Source organism: Neolamprologus multifasciatus, chromosome 15, assembly GCF_963576455.1.
Source record: "Neolamprologus multifasciatus chromosome 15, fNeoMul1.2, whole genome shotgun sequence".
NCBI lineage: Eukaryota > Metazoa > Chordata > Actinopteri > Cichliformes > Cichlidae > Neolamprologus > Neolamprologus multifasciatus.
Genome location: NC_140453.1, coordinates 9,263,335 through 9,279,935, shown reverse-complemented (window position 1 = coordinate 9,279,935; position 16,601 = coordinate 9,263,335). Strand labels below are relative to the sequence as shown.

The 16,601-nt window shown below is 38.3% G+C and overlaps 1 protein-coding gene across 4 annotated transcripts in view; it reads left to right on the top strand.

Annotated features, from left to right (window-relative positions):
* The window catches only part of LOC146501546 (low density lipoprotein receptor adapter protein 1), a 46,453-nt gene extending 39,230 nt beyond the window's left edge, over positions 1 to 7,223 (top strand). For 2 of the 4 annotated variants that reach the window (XM_085132753.1, XM_085132756.1), the window contains exons 7-9: positions 317 to 444; positions 1,629 to 1,663; positions 6,395 to 7,223. In XM_085132753.1, the coding sequence (XP_084988879.1) occupies positions 317 to 444; positions 1,629 to 1,663; positions 6,395 to 6,500 (269 nt within the window). In that variant the 3' untranslated portion in view covers positions 6,501 to 7,223. Of the gene's footprint in view, positions 1 to 316; positions 445 to 1,628; positions 1,664 to 1,813; positions 2,344 to 5,251; positions 5,281 to 6,394 lie in introns of those variants that run through there. The other 2 variants (XM_085132754.1, XM_085132755.1) reach the window with 2 other exon arrangements.
* The last annotated feature ends 9,378 nt before the right edge of the window (positions 7,224 to 16,601 follow it).

The window sequence follows — 16,601 nt, the reverse complement described above, 5'->3', positions numbered from 1 at the left end:
AGTGGCCTGAGGACATAGAGAAAGTCTGGTGTGAAAGCCTCAAGGACCTTTGGAATAACTACACAGACAGATGCATTAAAGTTTTACAGAGATGATTTAAATTGTGCCTGTCATGGAGAAGTTTTTGAGTGCCACGGGCTGGAGATGTTGTTTCACCTCTTTGAAATCTGACAGCTCTTCCTTTCCTTTGCGTCCGGATGTGTCTGTCCTTTACCTCTCATCTGCCTGTCTCCACTCTGCCCTCTATGTTTCCTTCTTCCTGCTCTTTTGCTTTATTGTTTGGCAGCCTCTCATAAGCACCTGCCATCTCTCATAGATCCAGAGGCACATAAGCCCAGTGGGATGGAGGAAAAGCTCCGGAGGCCCTTATTCTCTGCTTCGCTCAGCTCGCCCTCACCTCGTAGTAACCCTACTCGAAGGCGACCAATCAAACATGACTCTTGGGTAGGTCAGCTTTAAAGTATTACATCATTGCTAGCTTGCGTGCTCTTGCTACCTGTCAAATACAGAATTAATGTCTGCTCCTTTTGCCTATAAATCCATGCCTGCTTCAGCATTTCGGTACTGCACATTTCAGAAGTTCTCCACTCCTAATATATCACTATGTCTCCTAAATCCTCAAACCAGCTGCTTTTAAATACTGGGATTAGTGGTTAGTGACATTGCGCTTTTTTGGTTGCTGCTCCAAGGCTTTGCAATAGCCTTCCTTTCACAATCAAATAATCCGACTGTTAAATGTTCATACATAATATTTGTTTTTAGTTTTTTAAACCATGTTTATTTCATGTAAAATTTATCATTTCAACTTAATTTGATGTTGTCTTTCTATTACATGTGCTTTAAACTTTTAAACCGAATAAGTGGACTAGAATGATGAATATGGTCATATATCCATGGACCTCTTCTTTACGTGAGCCAAATTTAAATGGAAAAAATTGAAACTTTAAATTTCAGTGGAAAAAAAGATTAAAATGTACAATTAAATGAATAAAGATAAAGAAATTGAAAAAATGAAAGTGGGAAGGAATAGCATAGGTATAGCATGATTATTGGTCATATCCTGCCATTTATCCTCTATAAAACATAATAAATATGTGCAAAGTATAAAATAATGTGAGCTAATTTTATACATTTATTGCACATCTGTATATAATCTGGTGTTCAGTTGCAGATTTTCAACACTAGGTGACACCATACCCATACGAATGTCTCCCATATACACTCATCTCATACACGGAAATCCCGCTGATGCACATTTTCCCTGATGTGTTTTTCCTCTCAGTGAGAAATGATCCTGTGGCTGAACGAGACCTGGTTCAAGCTGGTTCAAGTTCATTTTATTAGTTGTGCAGTTTATCCTCTGTCCATGCTTATTAAGTGGGGTATTTTTCCAGTGTACTTCCTCATATTGTACTAAATATCTATTACTGTGACTGTTAATTGAGTTGCATCTGTGACTGGATTAAGAGAATCTATTTTCACAGATTGATTCCTCAGTAGCAGTTCATTTATGTGAATAAGCAGCTGGCTCAGTGCAGATGCACAAATGCTTGAAAGTACAGAAGGAGCAGGATTATAACTTGAAGCACTTTGAACGTGGACTGAGTCCTATTGTTGTGTCTCAACAGGATGTGGAAGATGGACTTGAGGATGCATTCTCAAGGTGAGCTTTGTTCGTAACTGTAATTCTGCAGAGCGCTAATGAGAATAAAATCAGATTTTCTTGTTTTATGCACACTAATATTTAAATATTACCATAAGAAACAAATGTATTCAACACATTGTGACAATGAATATTGCCTTTTGATTACAGTTGAATAGCTCCTGAGTTACACTGAGGGCCTTTGAGTCTTTGGATGAAATATCTTTTCTGATAAACGTGATTTTCCAAGGCACCTTGGTTTAAAAGATGGCATTGAAAGTGGTGAAATAACTTGATATTCAAAGCAGCTGTCTTAATATATTTTCACAGTGGCATGCAAAGGTTTGGGTGGGCAATCAAAATTGCTTACTGTGAATAGTTGAGTGGGATTATCTGATCTCCAAAGGGTTGTTTGAAAAATTCAAAGCTTTAGAAATTATCTGACTCACGCAAAAGACCTTCTGCAAGAAGTTACAGACTCTGGAGTGTGTAACTTCTGTTTCAATTTGTAGTGAATCCTCCACTAATATGACCGTTGTGTGAGAGGCAAAAGGAGAAAACCTTTCCACCAAATTTAGTGTCGGAATTCTGCAAATTTGTCTTTTATTTTATTCAACCTTTATTTTTACAGGTAATCCCACTGAGACTTAGTGTCTCGTTTACAAGAGAAACCTGTTTCAATTTAAAAAAAAAAAAAATAGTGCTACTACTGTATAGTAATAATATAGTAATTATTATTTAACTGTTCTTTTAACTCTGTGAACTTGAGGAGACCAGATTCTGTTGTCTTGAAAAGAAAGTATGTTCCCTTTCTTGCTTCTTGTAGAATCTCAGCTTCTCTGAGGCTGTTCAGATACTTTTTTGCCGTATTTTCATAATTTATGAAATGTTTTAAATGGGTGCTAGCTCTGGACTCCAGGCTGGACACCCTGATTCTCTTGCTGTTGAGCCGCTTTTTTGAAGTACATGCAGAATGGTGTTATCAGCATTTTTGATGAAATATTCCAGGCTTTTCCTGAAACATTTATACATCACAGCATGTGTTGCTCCAAAAACATGTATATGCTGTTACTGCTGTACACACCAATGCATTAAAAAACTTTCCAGGCTTTCATCACCCCTCGCCCAGCTTCTGTGAAATGTGTTGTTGACACATTAAAAGGAGTAATTTATTTCCTTATTTATTTGTGTGTTTATTTTTAATGAAATGTGGTGTTTAATTTTGTTTTGAAAATCTGTATTTTTATTTAGCTCTATACGCAATGGCCAACCGTTTTTGAAAAGGTGAATTTGACTGAATTTTTATTCATAGGATTCCATAAATATACATTATTTGTTTGTTTTATAGGCCATCACTGTACAACATGCACCCTTAAAGCTGTAAGCTTGTTCTAAACATCAAGTATAATTGACTCATAGAGATCATGTGGAACAAGCAACCTCCTTTGATTGCTACAAGGTCACCACTTTCCCAGACAGAGGCTTCAGGAGCACACCAGCTCAAACCAGTGCAGGAGCTCCACAATGCATCAACACCTTGTCACTGAATTAGGATTACGATACAGCGCTTATACCACGATGTGTGACAGCTTGTAAAATTGACATTTTATAAGGTGTAGGATACCTGCAGAGACAGGAATGTGAGTCTCAGGTGAAATGTGAGACATGAGGGATATGAAAAAGTCACACGTCAATGTGACAACTGTGAAGGAATACCCCCAATTCTGCCTGATTGGTACAAATCCTTGCATGCAGATACACTATTTTTAAATTGGGTATCTTTTAAATTAAATATATAAACATAGTATATTTCACCTGTTACTACTTAATGCACTTGATCACTCTGAAAACTCACAGCTCACAAAATGTATGATTGTCTGCATGGCTCTTAATTTCGTTGTGTAGCCAGCTTTCAGTCTCTGAGAATGTGTATACTCCTACAGCTGTGCTGCCTGTGGCTAATGGAAGTTTTGGGGAAAGCAAATGAGGAAATTCGACGATGGGATTTTCTACATGTGTGTTTCTGTGAAAGCTGCTTTCACATGCGTGGAGAGCAGAAAGGGAAAGCAGGTCATCACTCAGACACTTCTCAGCAGGGATCAGGACAGTTGTCAAATAGTGGGTAGGTGAAACTCTAGATAAACGTCTACTAAATCTGACGTCCTGGGAGTCGCACTAAAGGAGTTTGAAGTGTTTAGAGTGAACGTGCACTGCAGGGGTCAGCAAGGATGTCAAGTGCTGCAGTTGTGGTACAGCACTGGTGAATGAGATGCGGTCTGAAACTCTGAAGAATCTGGGTGACATTGAGTTGTCATGGCTGTCACACCTATTTAATGTTGTATGTGACTTAGGGAATGCCTTTAGATACAACAGAGGAGGGTTTTATTTGTGGCTCTTTGTATGTTCAAGGAGAACTCTGTTTTAAAACGTGTCTGCTGTTTATCTACTCTCTAGAGTAGCCCTTTGGTTCCCAAAATGTAAGTATGTTTAACTGCCAAAGATTTGGTGTTAAATAGAAAAACCTCTTTTGTGAACTGAGTGGTTTCTGTTATATTTCAGGCCTGCTTATACAACAGAATGACTGGGTTTGCCTCAAATGTTAGTGAAGGTAGTCTCTGCCTTTACAGCTACCCTTTAAAAACCCAGAAACTATTCTAGTGGTCATTAAACCATGTCTTTATATATTAGGAGGTGTCAAAACTCATCATTAAGGGTACTGGGGAAGCCGTCAGGGTCGTCTTTAAGGGGCAAAGAATTTTGCTAGTACCTATTAAAAAAACTTTTTGGTCAAGTATTTTACTCTTGCTTTACTCTTGCAAGTGTGTTACTCTTGCAAGTGTGTTACTCTTGCTCTAACTTTGTATAGCTCATAACATTAGGTGTTTGTATAGGAATTGTCTGTTTGGTTTGGGGTTGGGTGGTTGTCTGAATCTCTTGCACACACTGCAGTAAGTTTCCATCACCAGTGCCTCTTCAGCTTCCTGGTATTTCTACGCGTGCGCTTGTTTAAATATAGCATCGGGGTCACGTTACTGGTCTGCGGTTTGGCGATTCATTTTAAATCTCTTTAATCCACTTTGGTGTAAGCAGCAGCATGACCTCTAGGGGTCACTGGTAGCACTTTGTAGTTTTGCCAGTTGAGCTGCAGCTGATACCATTAAACCAACTTCAGTAGAATAATTTTAATTAACACTTAGCTGCACAGGTCAGGATTTAGACCTCATTAAAAAATCTATTTTTAGCAGAGCCAAAAGTGCTCACAACTATTGACTTCAGCTTCAGTTCAAACTGGTTTAATTAAAATGATTCATTTATGGCATTTAAAATTTCATAAATGAACGGCGACCCTGTGGAACAGCTGATTTAGCTGAACTGAAGTACTTTTCCCCATTGAAATGTGAAGGGTTCTTTTTATTTTAGTTTAGGCTTCTTTGTGTGTCACTTTGCTAACCGCATGGTGAAAGTGGGGCAGCTCACTTCACAATGTGTGCATGTACACTCCTGATGCCCTTTACCGGGACAGTTCCTATCACCTTTTCTTCACTTATCCTAACCTTTAGCACTGATTCACTTTGTCTTGATTTCTTCTGTCTTGTATCTGGCACGCAGCAACATGGAAACAGAGGAGACAGACACTGGTAAGTGATGTGATAAATGTATTGTTTTAGGACAGTACATGCTTGCTCTGCCTCCTTATTTCATGCCCAATGTGAAAAAACCTTAACTATTATTATCCCAGTCTAATCTGCTCTCTGCAAGGGGAAAGCACTGACCTCTGGACATATGTGACTCCACTAATAAGAAAATGATATTACGCTCAGAGCCACATTAAAGTTTTTGTTTGTTTGTTTGTTTGTTTTTACCTGAAAAGATTATTTTGATTTCAATTAGGATTAAACTATTACTTAAAATCTGTTTTTCAATATTAATTTTAATATTACATTTCCTTGGTTAGTGGTCCAGCCCAATGTAAATCTTAACATCTTCAGCTCAACCTCCTGTCTTTTTGTTGGTGCCACCATTACCAAACCATACCTCAACAGGTTTCACTTTGTAAACCATCCCTTTCACTCTTGCTGCTATCCTTCTGTCACCTGTCTCCTCTCATTCACACACGTATTCCATCTTGCTTTTACTGGCTTTCATTCCTCTTCTCTCCAGTGTACAACCCCACCTCTCCAGACTCTCTCCCACCTGCTTTTTACTTTCACTGCAGATCCCAGTCTCATCTGCAAACGTCATAGCCCACAGAGACTCCTGCCTGACCTCATCTGTCATCCTGTCCATCACCAGTGCAAAAAAATTAAAAAGTAAAGCACAGTGACTGAGTGAATGATATAATTTTAATAATTAAGTTGCACATCAATTGGAGTGCTGAAAAATGTTTATTGTTAAAAATATAATAGATTTTATTTTGCAGAGGGTAGCGCTTCTGTTCAATTTTGGAGTTGGCTTTTGTTTTCAGTGTTGCCAGTGTTTTTCCGAACAACATCAAAAACACTGAATTCTCTTGTTGTCTGCCACTCACGACCTCACACGCTGCACTTTATCCACTAGCACTCCCTTTTCCCATTTGTTCTTTGTCATTTTGAGTCAAATCAACATCCTCTGCCGTTGTGTGTTTGTGTCTGTGACCTTGCTACATTATATGCTCCCTTCTTCTGTCAGTTTTTTTAGCCTATAGACTGTAAACCCCTTTTTCTTCTGAAAAAAATGTTCTAGCAATGCTCTGCTTTTCTCTGTCTCTGTCAGACTGGCCGAGTCCCGCTCCGAACCCGTCTCTGACAATGCAGCTTTGAGTCTCCCGGAGGTCTCCGCTGAGAATCTGTTGCCTGTCTGCAACAATGAGTTTAAATAACACATACCGGCAATAGCTGCCCGACGTACAGCACCACAGAAATTAGACAAAAAGCATACGCTCCAGTACCCAGGCTGACAAACACAGCATGCTTTACTCGATCAGAAAGAAAAAAACATATCACCCTCCCCGGTGCACAAACTGAATGAGAAAGCCTGTATTTGATATTCAGTTACTGCTGCAGAGAAGCCAGAGTGAATACCCTGATATCATGAAATGTTATTTCTGTGAATGCCTGCCTGTCAAAACCCACTTCTCTCAGTGTAAACAGCCATCTCCTGCCATCTTAAAATTTGGTGCACACAGTGTGCAATACACCACAGCGAAGAGAGCAAGGACCACAAATGTGTACACTGCAATTCACACAGGATGAAGTTTGGAGTCTCCTCCTTTTAGTCATAATTTGTGAAACATTTCCACATGTGGATTCCACTTGTAAATTACAGTAAAGACTGCACAAACGTCACAGTCCAAAGATGCGTGCACTGTATATATGCCTGCTATCGCTTTCTGAAAATGTGAGCGCTCTCTAATCTTGCTGTTTGTTTTGGTGCAGTAACAGCTGCCAGTCACAGCACTTGCTGGAGGAAGTCCAGTGTTAGGAGTCATCATGAGACACTGGAGTGAACACTCTGTCATGATGCTGAATGAGTTTTACACGAATCATCCAGTTTGTTGTATCGAACAAACCATTTCTTTTGGGGGATGAAGGCCCCATTAGACGCAGAGACATATAAAAGTGTGTGTCAGGTTTTTTTTTCCTGGCAACACAGTCAATAAGGAAATGTTTCTTTAAAAAGAATACTTGTAACATTTACAAAGTAAAGTGGAGTACTTAAATTTAATCTCCAGCTAACTGTATATGATCGTAGTTTTTTGGTCCCAAATTCTCACTGCTTGAGGGGTATTCACTTCATTCACTTATTGTGACCTTTCCCAGCAGATAGATGTGCCAGGTTGTCATGGGAATGGTTCCGTTTGTTATATATCGGGTCATTGTTTGCAGCAGGTGGGGGGGTTTGGCATCCATCATATTTAGAATAGAGATAATGTATGAGAAGAGGAAATTTAACTACCAATTTATTCATCCGTCTTTTGTTGCAGGACCCAGAAATTGTTAAATCCGAGTGCATCTTTCTGCTGGGAAACATGAGGCAGAAAGCTTCAGGTTGTGTTGGGAAAGTTACCAGATTGTTATTTTCAAGGTCAAGAAAGAACCTTTTATCTATGTTTTATTTTTCCTTACAGGTAAAGTATTTTGGTATCCCTTTTGCATTTAGTGTCATTATCAGGTTTAAAATTATGTATTCACTAAGTAACTAAAGCTTCAAGACCATTAGAGATGCACACAACAACGAGCTGTTTTTATGTTAAAACGGTTACTCTGGCAATTTACAACTGTAATAAATAGAAAAATGTATGCTAACAGTCATCAAAATTGAACTAACAGAGGGTGAGATGTTGTTGTGACTACTAATTCCAAAATCCTGCCTTCCGTTTTCTACAATGCAGCAGCTAGAGTCTGAAAGTTCACCACACTACCAATTTGCACCCCAGGCTTTATGCCGAAGATCTGTAGTTGTGCAAAATAAGAAAAAAAAGATAAGCAAATTTTAATCATATGCAGCCTTTTATAGGTGAATGAGTGATCTGCCTATGGTTTGCAGTGCATACATAAAAGTTTACATAGTTGTTTTTCTTTCTGTCTTAAATGCTAAATATAACTGCGAATTTACTCTCGAAGTAACAGGCTGAGATTTCTGTAACGATCATCACGGTCCGACTGGATTACGGCGAGTTTAGCATCTCCTCATTCATTCAGCTGTCACTGTACATAAAGACAATGTTACTGTTAATGCTGTTAGGTTATGGAAACTGTGTTTCAAGCCCAAAATCAGACTAAAGAAACCTATTTCCATATGCTGTATTTTTTCAGTGTCAAAGCTGTACCTATTTACTGTATGTATACATATTGTATCATTATAAATGAAGTAGGATGATTAGAATCAGGGCTTTTCACAGGTGGGCTTTTTTTTATCACTCTAATTGGGACGTGAATGTGTAGATGCTTGTGTGCTTTTGCGGTAGGTTAGACGATTGTACAGATTTAAATGACTGGGTTTTACTACTGCAGGAGTCGCTCATTTTTTTTACTTGTTATATTCAGTTACATAGTTCACACTGTCCTCTTTAAAGGATGCTTTTCCTTTTCTCTTAAACATCTCTTTTCATAAATGGAAATGAGAGATTCCAATTGTTTTCTTGTTTTTTTGTTTTTTGATTAGACTGTGCTGTTTATTTATATCCACCACTCAAATGCTGTTTGTTGTCAAGAGCATGTTATATTGTGCCACAGTCTGGTTGAAGTGGTCTTCTCTGTATTCACGGCATCACGACTGAAAATAATTGTGGCGGTGGGAGGTGGGTGGTAGCAGGGAGCTCCGTATTGTTGTCATGACACCCGCTGCAGAACAATTGGATGGCTTATCAGGTTACGACATGAGGCTTAATTACACCGTTTCATTCCTGACTGTCTGAAATACCAACTCTATTACAAATTTTAAAGCGAAACTATTTAGTATGGATAACAGAAATGCCCTGTGTCATGTCAAGGATGGTCTAGGAAGCGATGTGTTCACTTTAGTGTGAATTTACTGTGAATCTGGAGGTCAGCAGAGTGCGCTGCCAGTGCGATGCTGTAATGCACAAATGATCTGTACTCACCTTTTTCAGACCCGTCATTGATTGACTGATGGATTCCTGTGTGGATGTGTCGGCTGATTCAGTGCTGTTAGATATTTTAAGATTGGCTGCTGTCCAAGAGCTGCGAAATCTGTGAAATCTGCCGTTTAAAAAAAACAACAATAGTTTCGACCTGTGAAGCCGGATAATAATAATAATATTAAATTATGATAATGTATTACAGTTACACCTCAGGTAATTTAGAAACAGACGTACTACTAAAACATACTATTAAAGATATTGGAAACATTTTTTTTATGGTTTTAAACCTTTATTTTACTTTATGCTGCAGCAGTTATAGCAAGAACAGGTTGCATAGTTTAAAAGGAAAAATGCCACATTAACCATGATAATGTGCCATGATCTTTAATGTACCACTCTGCAATAATCATTACTGTAGTAGTGAGCTCAGTTTAAATACGAAATGTTGTCCTGGGCGTTGTAATAAGGACAGAGCACATCATGTACACTCATTCTAGAAACACTTTAAGTTTTATTTGCACTGTAATGTTGTTAAAGTGAGAAGCCTAGTGACTTTTGGCATGTAGGAAATAACAGGCGTTCAAAGCTCTGTTACTGCCTGCACAGCACAATTAATCCACGAGTGGCCAAAGACATGAGAGAAAGTGCATGGGCAGGTTTTGTTGTACAGTTTCACTATGGTGATGGTGTTAAAGTCCCAAAAAACGTCCAGGTGGAATTGTGTTACTGTATAGGCTTAAAGCTAAATTATTATTTGTAAATTAATAAAACATAAAAAGTAATCTAATGTAAGAAGAAGAAAGTCCTGGATTAATAACATTATGACGCAGATAATTCCATCAGGCTCCTCAGAGTATTGTTTCATGTAGCTAGTATACTGGAAACAGCGAGCCATCGATGTGGCAGATTCCCAGCAAATCTTGACTGGATGCGGTTCTTTGGCACAGCTGAGACTTTTGTCTTTGTGAGTGAAGAGAGAGAGAGACCAGCACTTGGAGGTACAGCATGCCAAACTGAGTCTTATGTGCACTGAATACAAATCACCCTGTGAGGTTCTGAGCCCAGAAAGCATTTTAGGCTGTTAGGTTTTTAAAAAATGAGAAAGAGTTTCAACTGGGGAAGCCAAGTACTCTCAGAAAACCTACTGTACTTCTTAACCCCAAATAAACACTGACGTTTACAGTATGAATTTACTTTACCAAGGTGCTTATTTTCTATCTATGCAAATAGTGGGTTTCCAGCAGTGTTGTGATATTATGTTAATAGCAGTTTGTGTATGATTCACAAGCAGGTGTCCTAATCTGTGTAAAATTGTGTACAGAATTTTGAGGCTGTTATGGTTTGTTACATATTTATGCATAATAAAGGACTTTGTACAAACACTGCATTTTGCTGAAATGTCATTTTAATTACAGGATTAAGAAACCAGTCTGCAGAAGCCTGTGTTTGATTAAACTAGAAGCCTTCTGTCGTGCTGTTTAATTGCTACGATCCTGTTTGGACACTACCAGAATATCAAAAATGATTCTGAACTTGAAGTTTTAAAAAAATCTTCAGAAAAGAAGCTTTAAAATAGCTGTTCAGTTTGCAGACAAACAGATCAAAATCAAACATTTCAGTTTGCTTTGTCTTTATTGATTTTGCTCTTTCTGCTAAACTGTCCACAGTATTTTATTCAATCTGTACTTTTCTCAAACATTTCCCAGTTTACTGGTCAATCACAACCAAGGACGTGCACTTTGGCTGTCTGATCAATATGTCTCTAAATTCTGTCGACCGCTGTTGCCTGATTAAAGGTTTTAAAAAAAAATGCACACCATTTGTAGTGTCTGGTGAATCTTCTTGGCATAGTAGTTTAATTTACACAGCCATTTAAAGTACAAACTCAGGTGGAAATTATTTTAAATACTGCATGCATGGATAGAATGATTTGTGACCCCTGATAATATTCAAAGATGGACTTTAAGGAAAGTACATGTATATGTATCTGACTTCTAATCTTCCTCTGGCTGGAAACTCTTCAGTCTAGCGTATAACTGTAAAACCTCACCTTCTATTGATGTTACTGGTTTTGATACTGTGTTCACAGACCTCTGCAGCTCTTTCACCTTAAGTTGTGTTGGATTTATAGATTATATGCGCCAAAATTGACATGAAAGTCATTTAAAATATTGCGCCATACCAAACATAACACAAATACGGTGCCACCTATGTTTGATTGTCCGTGATGATAACGCAACATACAACATTATAAACAAAATCAGGTGAACTGGAGCACAAATGTTGTGAAAAGTTAATAAAAGTATCTGAGTACCTGGGGTAGATTTTATAAATGTAAGTGTAAACAATAATATACACCCCTCATTTATTTGCACCAGAAAGGTGAATAACAAAGAGTTATGTGCTTAAAAAATCGGGGGGGGGGGGGAAATCCAGCAAAGACCTGACACAGGACCCGAGAGATGCGTCTGACCCTTCAGTTGATCCTTCTGCTCTTTTGTCTCAGCATAAATGCTTTCATTGGAACAGTGGCTGTCAAGGAGAAATTCTTAAGGAAGGGAAACGGGAAGAAAATGCAGAAGTATGCCATATTGCACAAGAACTGGACTGAAAATCAGTGGTAAGAGTTCTTAGGGAGCAGTTAATCCAAATTTGACTTTTGGTTCAAATCGTCATCAGTATGTAATGAGGAGATCCTCAGAGAGGTATAACAATGAGTGTTTGAAATCATGTCAAAACGTCATCTGGAAAACATCTGATTAGGAGCAGCTTAATTTTTCAGTGTGACAATGATCCCAAACACACTTCCAATGCAGTAAAAACACAGCTGATAGAAATCACACTGTCAGTGGAACACTATCAGTCATGGATGGAACCCCCCAGAGATGGACCTCAATGTTATTGAAGCAATGTGGGATTGTCTGGATAAAATAAGATAAACTTTATTAGTCCAACACGTGGGAAATTTGTTGGAAAATGGATGGAGAATGGAATGTCCTTGAGAAGTCTGGAGAAGTATTCCTGAAGACTACTTAAAGAAATTACAAGAAAGTTTGTCTAAAAGAGCTCAGGCTGTGTTGATGAATAAGGGTAGTCATGCCAAATATTGACTTTTAAGTTTATTAGAATTGTTCAAACACTTAATGGATTATTTCCCTTTGTGTTTGCGTATTTCAATAAATATTTTCCTATCAAAATATATAGAAATGAGGAGGTGGCTCAAGGCTTTTGCACATTACTGCAGATTTTTGTTTGAATTGAATGAAGAATGATCACACTTCTGAGAAAGCCTTTAAAGAATTAATATTTCTGTACAAGCTCATCTGAACAGTTCACTGAAGTGTCAAGGGCTTTTACCACACGTTTAAAAAACCCAATCTGATCAGCTCTGTGGGCTTGTGTTTCTGTCAGCTGAGTGTTTGTTTAGACCAATTAATTATGGTTGGCAAATATTTTCATTTCCAAGGATGCGTCGCAGTAGGGTGCCTCCAATCTCATTATCAGACTGTGTGCAGAAGTGGGAAAGAGAATCAGCTCTGACACAAAGTGGTTCAAAAAGAAATATGTGTTTAAGATAATAATCAATCACGTCTCGAGATTAAAATATTAGAGATTCATGGCAGAAGCTCTGACTCAGCCCTGACTCATCTAGGCATGGACTCTGCTAAACCCCTGAAGCTGTGCTGTGGTATCAGGCAACAAGATGTTAGCAACAGATCCTTTAAGTCCTGAAAGTTGCAAGGTGGGCTTCCCATGGATTGTACTTGTTTGTCCAGCGCATCCCACAGATGTTTGTATTGTAATCTGGGGGATTTGGAGGTCAAATCAACACCTCAAACTCACTGTTTTGCTCCTAAATAATTCCTGAACCATTTTGCTTTGTGTCAGGGCTCATTATCCTGCTGAAAGAGGCCACAGCTATCAGGAAATACCATTTCCACGAAAGGGTTTACATGGTCTGCAGCAATCCTCCAGTAGATGGTATGTGTCAAAGTAATGTGTGCTGCCAGGCGTTTCGCAGGTAAGTGACCTACATGCATCTGGCCATGCATGTAATGCAAGAGAAGACATGATTCATCCGACCACACCACTTCCTTCCATTGGTCCGTGGTCCAGTTCTGTTGCTCATGTGCTCATTATTGGCGTTTTCAGTTATGGACAGGGGTCGGGAATTGTCAATTGTGAATTTCAGCTTCAGTAGCTCGCCTGCTGGATCTGGAAGCAGCAGGCGAGCCTACCTTCGTTCCTCAAGTACAGTACATCAGTGAGCCTTGACCACCCATGACCCCATCGTAGGTTCACCACTGTTACTTCCTTGGACCACTTTTAATAGATCCTGACCACTGCAGATCAGGAAGATGGGAAAATCCTATCCAGTCATCTGATCATCAAACATTAATCCTTATACCAGCCCATTTTTCCTGCTTCTAACAAATCAGCTTTGGGGACAAAATGTTCACTTGATCCCTAATATATCCCACCCACTAACAAGTGCAATGATGAAGAGCGAATCAGTGTTATTCACTTCCCCTGTCAGTGGTCAGAATGTTATGTTTGATCAGTGTATAGAGAACTGACTAATCAGATTCATGAGATCAAAGAAGGCCTGTCTTCTACTTTAGATCAGAAGAGTTAAACATTTCAGAGAAAACTTCACTATGATGAAAATGCTGTATGACAGACCTGTTGTGTGTCAGAAATCACTGACTCTGTGAACAAAGAGTGTGGAGTACCCGGCCCACCCTCAGAAAGAAGATCAGCTTGTCACGAGTAACAAAGAAAGTTGGCAGAAAATCTCCACTTTGATGTTTTCAGAGAACTCTCTGGAGACTAAAAAGGCACACTGTGTTATTTCATTGTATTGTCACACTGACAACAACAGCATTGTTAGTGTGCTGCTTCTGCTTCCATTACATATGTAAACTGGGGTTGATGCAGCACAGGCCTTGTTTTGTTGATTATACTGGAGTGCATAAATCTTTCCACTTAAACTGCTCTCAGCTCACTGCGTGACGAAGCAGAGCTCACCTGCATGTCATGTCAGCAAAGTCTGCAGCAGTCAATTAAACCCTAGTGCATGAAAAGATATCACAAGAGTAAGAATATTCAGTATCATCACCAGTTAATTTTTTATAGCAGCAATAAATAGCTTTGTCATTGTTTTGCTTCACGGGCGGTAATCCAAATCACCTCTGGACATAGACATTAAATTAAGGTCACATATGATGGGGAAAGAAAAAGGCCTATTTTCATTTAGCTCCGCAGGACAAAATATTACACTTGACGTAGTTAAACAGTCATTCTAAATTTGAAATTACTGTTTAACTTCCGAGGGATATGTTGATTACCAATGTCATATTTGTCCTTTGTGTCCCGGGATATGGCAATGAACAGCTCATTTAGTATTCATAAGTGTGTAACTGATTGCTAATAGCCTATTTAACACAATTTTGTGATGACTAATTAGTGACTGATAAGGTGCTCTGCCCTGCTCTAATGGCTTAATACTGTGTATGTAATAGTTGTACCATTTGATACTGAGACTCCATAGAGACCAGCTTGTGGAGGTCAGATAGGCTGACACTTCACTGCAGTTGAGATTGTTATCATAGGGAGGGCCATAACCTGCATTTCATTTTTAGCACATTTACTGATGTAGTTATATATATGGATGTGCCGGCTTTTCAGTGCCTGTGAACCATCAGTGTTGAATTTCTCTTTTCATATTCACGTATATGCATGTGGGGCTAATATGAATATATTTATAAAACTGTAATTTTAGAACACACAATATAAACTGTAATAACTTGCAGTGAGGTTGCAATAAATGTCTTTCTATATATATATATATATATATATATATATATATATATATATATATATATATATCTTCACTGCCCATCTATTTTGGCTCCAGTACTGACAGACAGGAGAAAGCTAATATTGGAATGATGGGGCCAAGCAATACAATAATGAAGGTAGACTCCAATGCAAACCCATTTTTTTTAATAGATTTTATTTATTTATAGCTTCACTATATCCCTGGATCTCTGAATCACATCTAAAATCTAACCACTTGGCCCTAACAGCCCATAAATCACCTGGACAACTAATAAAAATTGTCTGCTGTGCTGCTCGGACAGTGAGTTAAGAGGGAATACAATATTACCTATTAATCCCCAGGACACTGTAATCTCTTTCTATTTTAAGATGCGCTGTATTCTTAGATACTTTAGTGTAATTACATTTTTGATTAGGAACATTCTAGTTTAAAGGCTAGATCAAATGGCTCATTGTTCTCTAAAGCACCGCAGCAGACAGTCTCATAACTAAAGGCTCATTATAAATAAATACAGCAGCTGCTGGTGCGCTAACCAACTGTTCTGAGCTATTTTAACGTGTAAATATTGACCATTTTAAGCAAGTAGATTGTTTATTATTAGCAGCAGATATAGGTATTTATGTGCATTCAGATGTTTGTACCATAGATTGAACAGGGAAATCACTCATTCATTGGTTTAGAAGCCTGAATTTTGAAGCCTCAGCTTTAGTCCTATGAAGTGACCATATTATGATATCAGCTAATTCTGGCTAGCTTGGTAAGAAAGCTGCATGAAAAGAAAGCTAGACTACATGGACGCATGGCACAGGTGCTTGCTGAAAAAGTTATAAGTGAAAAATACCATGTTGTTTATCAAATATTTGTTAATAAACTTACTCTGAAATCCACCAACGCCACCAGAGTTCAAGAAAAACTTAAGTCTAGCAGAAGCTAGCCTAGCAGAAACAGTTGCATGTTTTAGCATCGACGTGTCAGTAAAAGTGGTCACAGTGCTAACAATGCATAGCTTAGTACATTTTAAATGAGTCAAAAAATTCAATTTTTGTATCTTTAAACATGTTTACATGTGTTGAGTAACAGACATTTTTGCTTTGAAGCTAAATTCCAGTGGCCATTAAAATAACTTCAGTTTTCTCAGTCAGTGTTGGCTCTGGGTTTTTTTTTGTTTTTTTTTTTTTCACTTTGATCAGTGAATAAAAACATCCCTGAATGGTAATGCTTTGTTTGCTATATGAATGTAATATACGGTTTGTATGACATTAGTCTAGAGATTTTTATAGAGTGTTTGTCTTATTACTTCAAAGAAGAGCTTAAACACAGCCATTTCTCATGCTGACTTGGAGAGCTTTAACAAGACATGACTTTATCTCCACCAAGTCCCTGTGAGTACCCATAACAGTACATGATATCACTGTCCCAGCTGTATCGTGATCTTTCCTCTGGTCCTTAAACCTATTGGAAAAAACCCCAAAACAAAACACATAACCACAAACTCAAATAGAAAGTTAAGTGGCAAAGGTTTGGCAAAGGTTTAG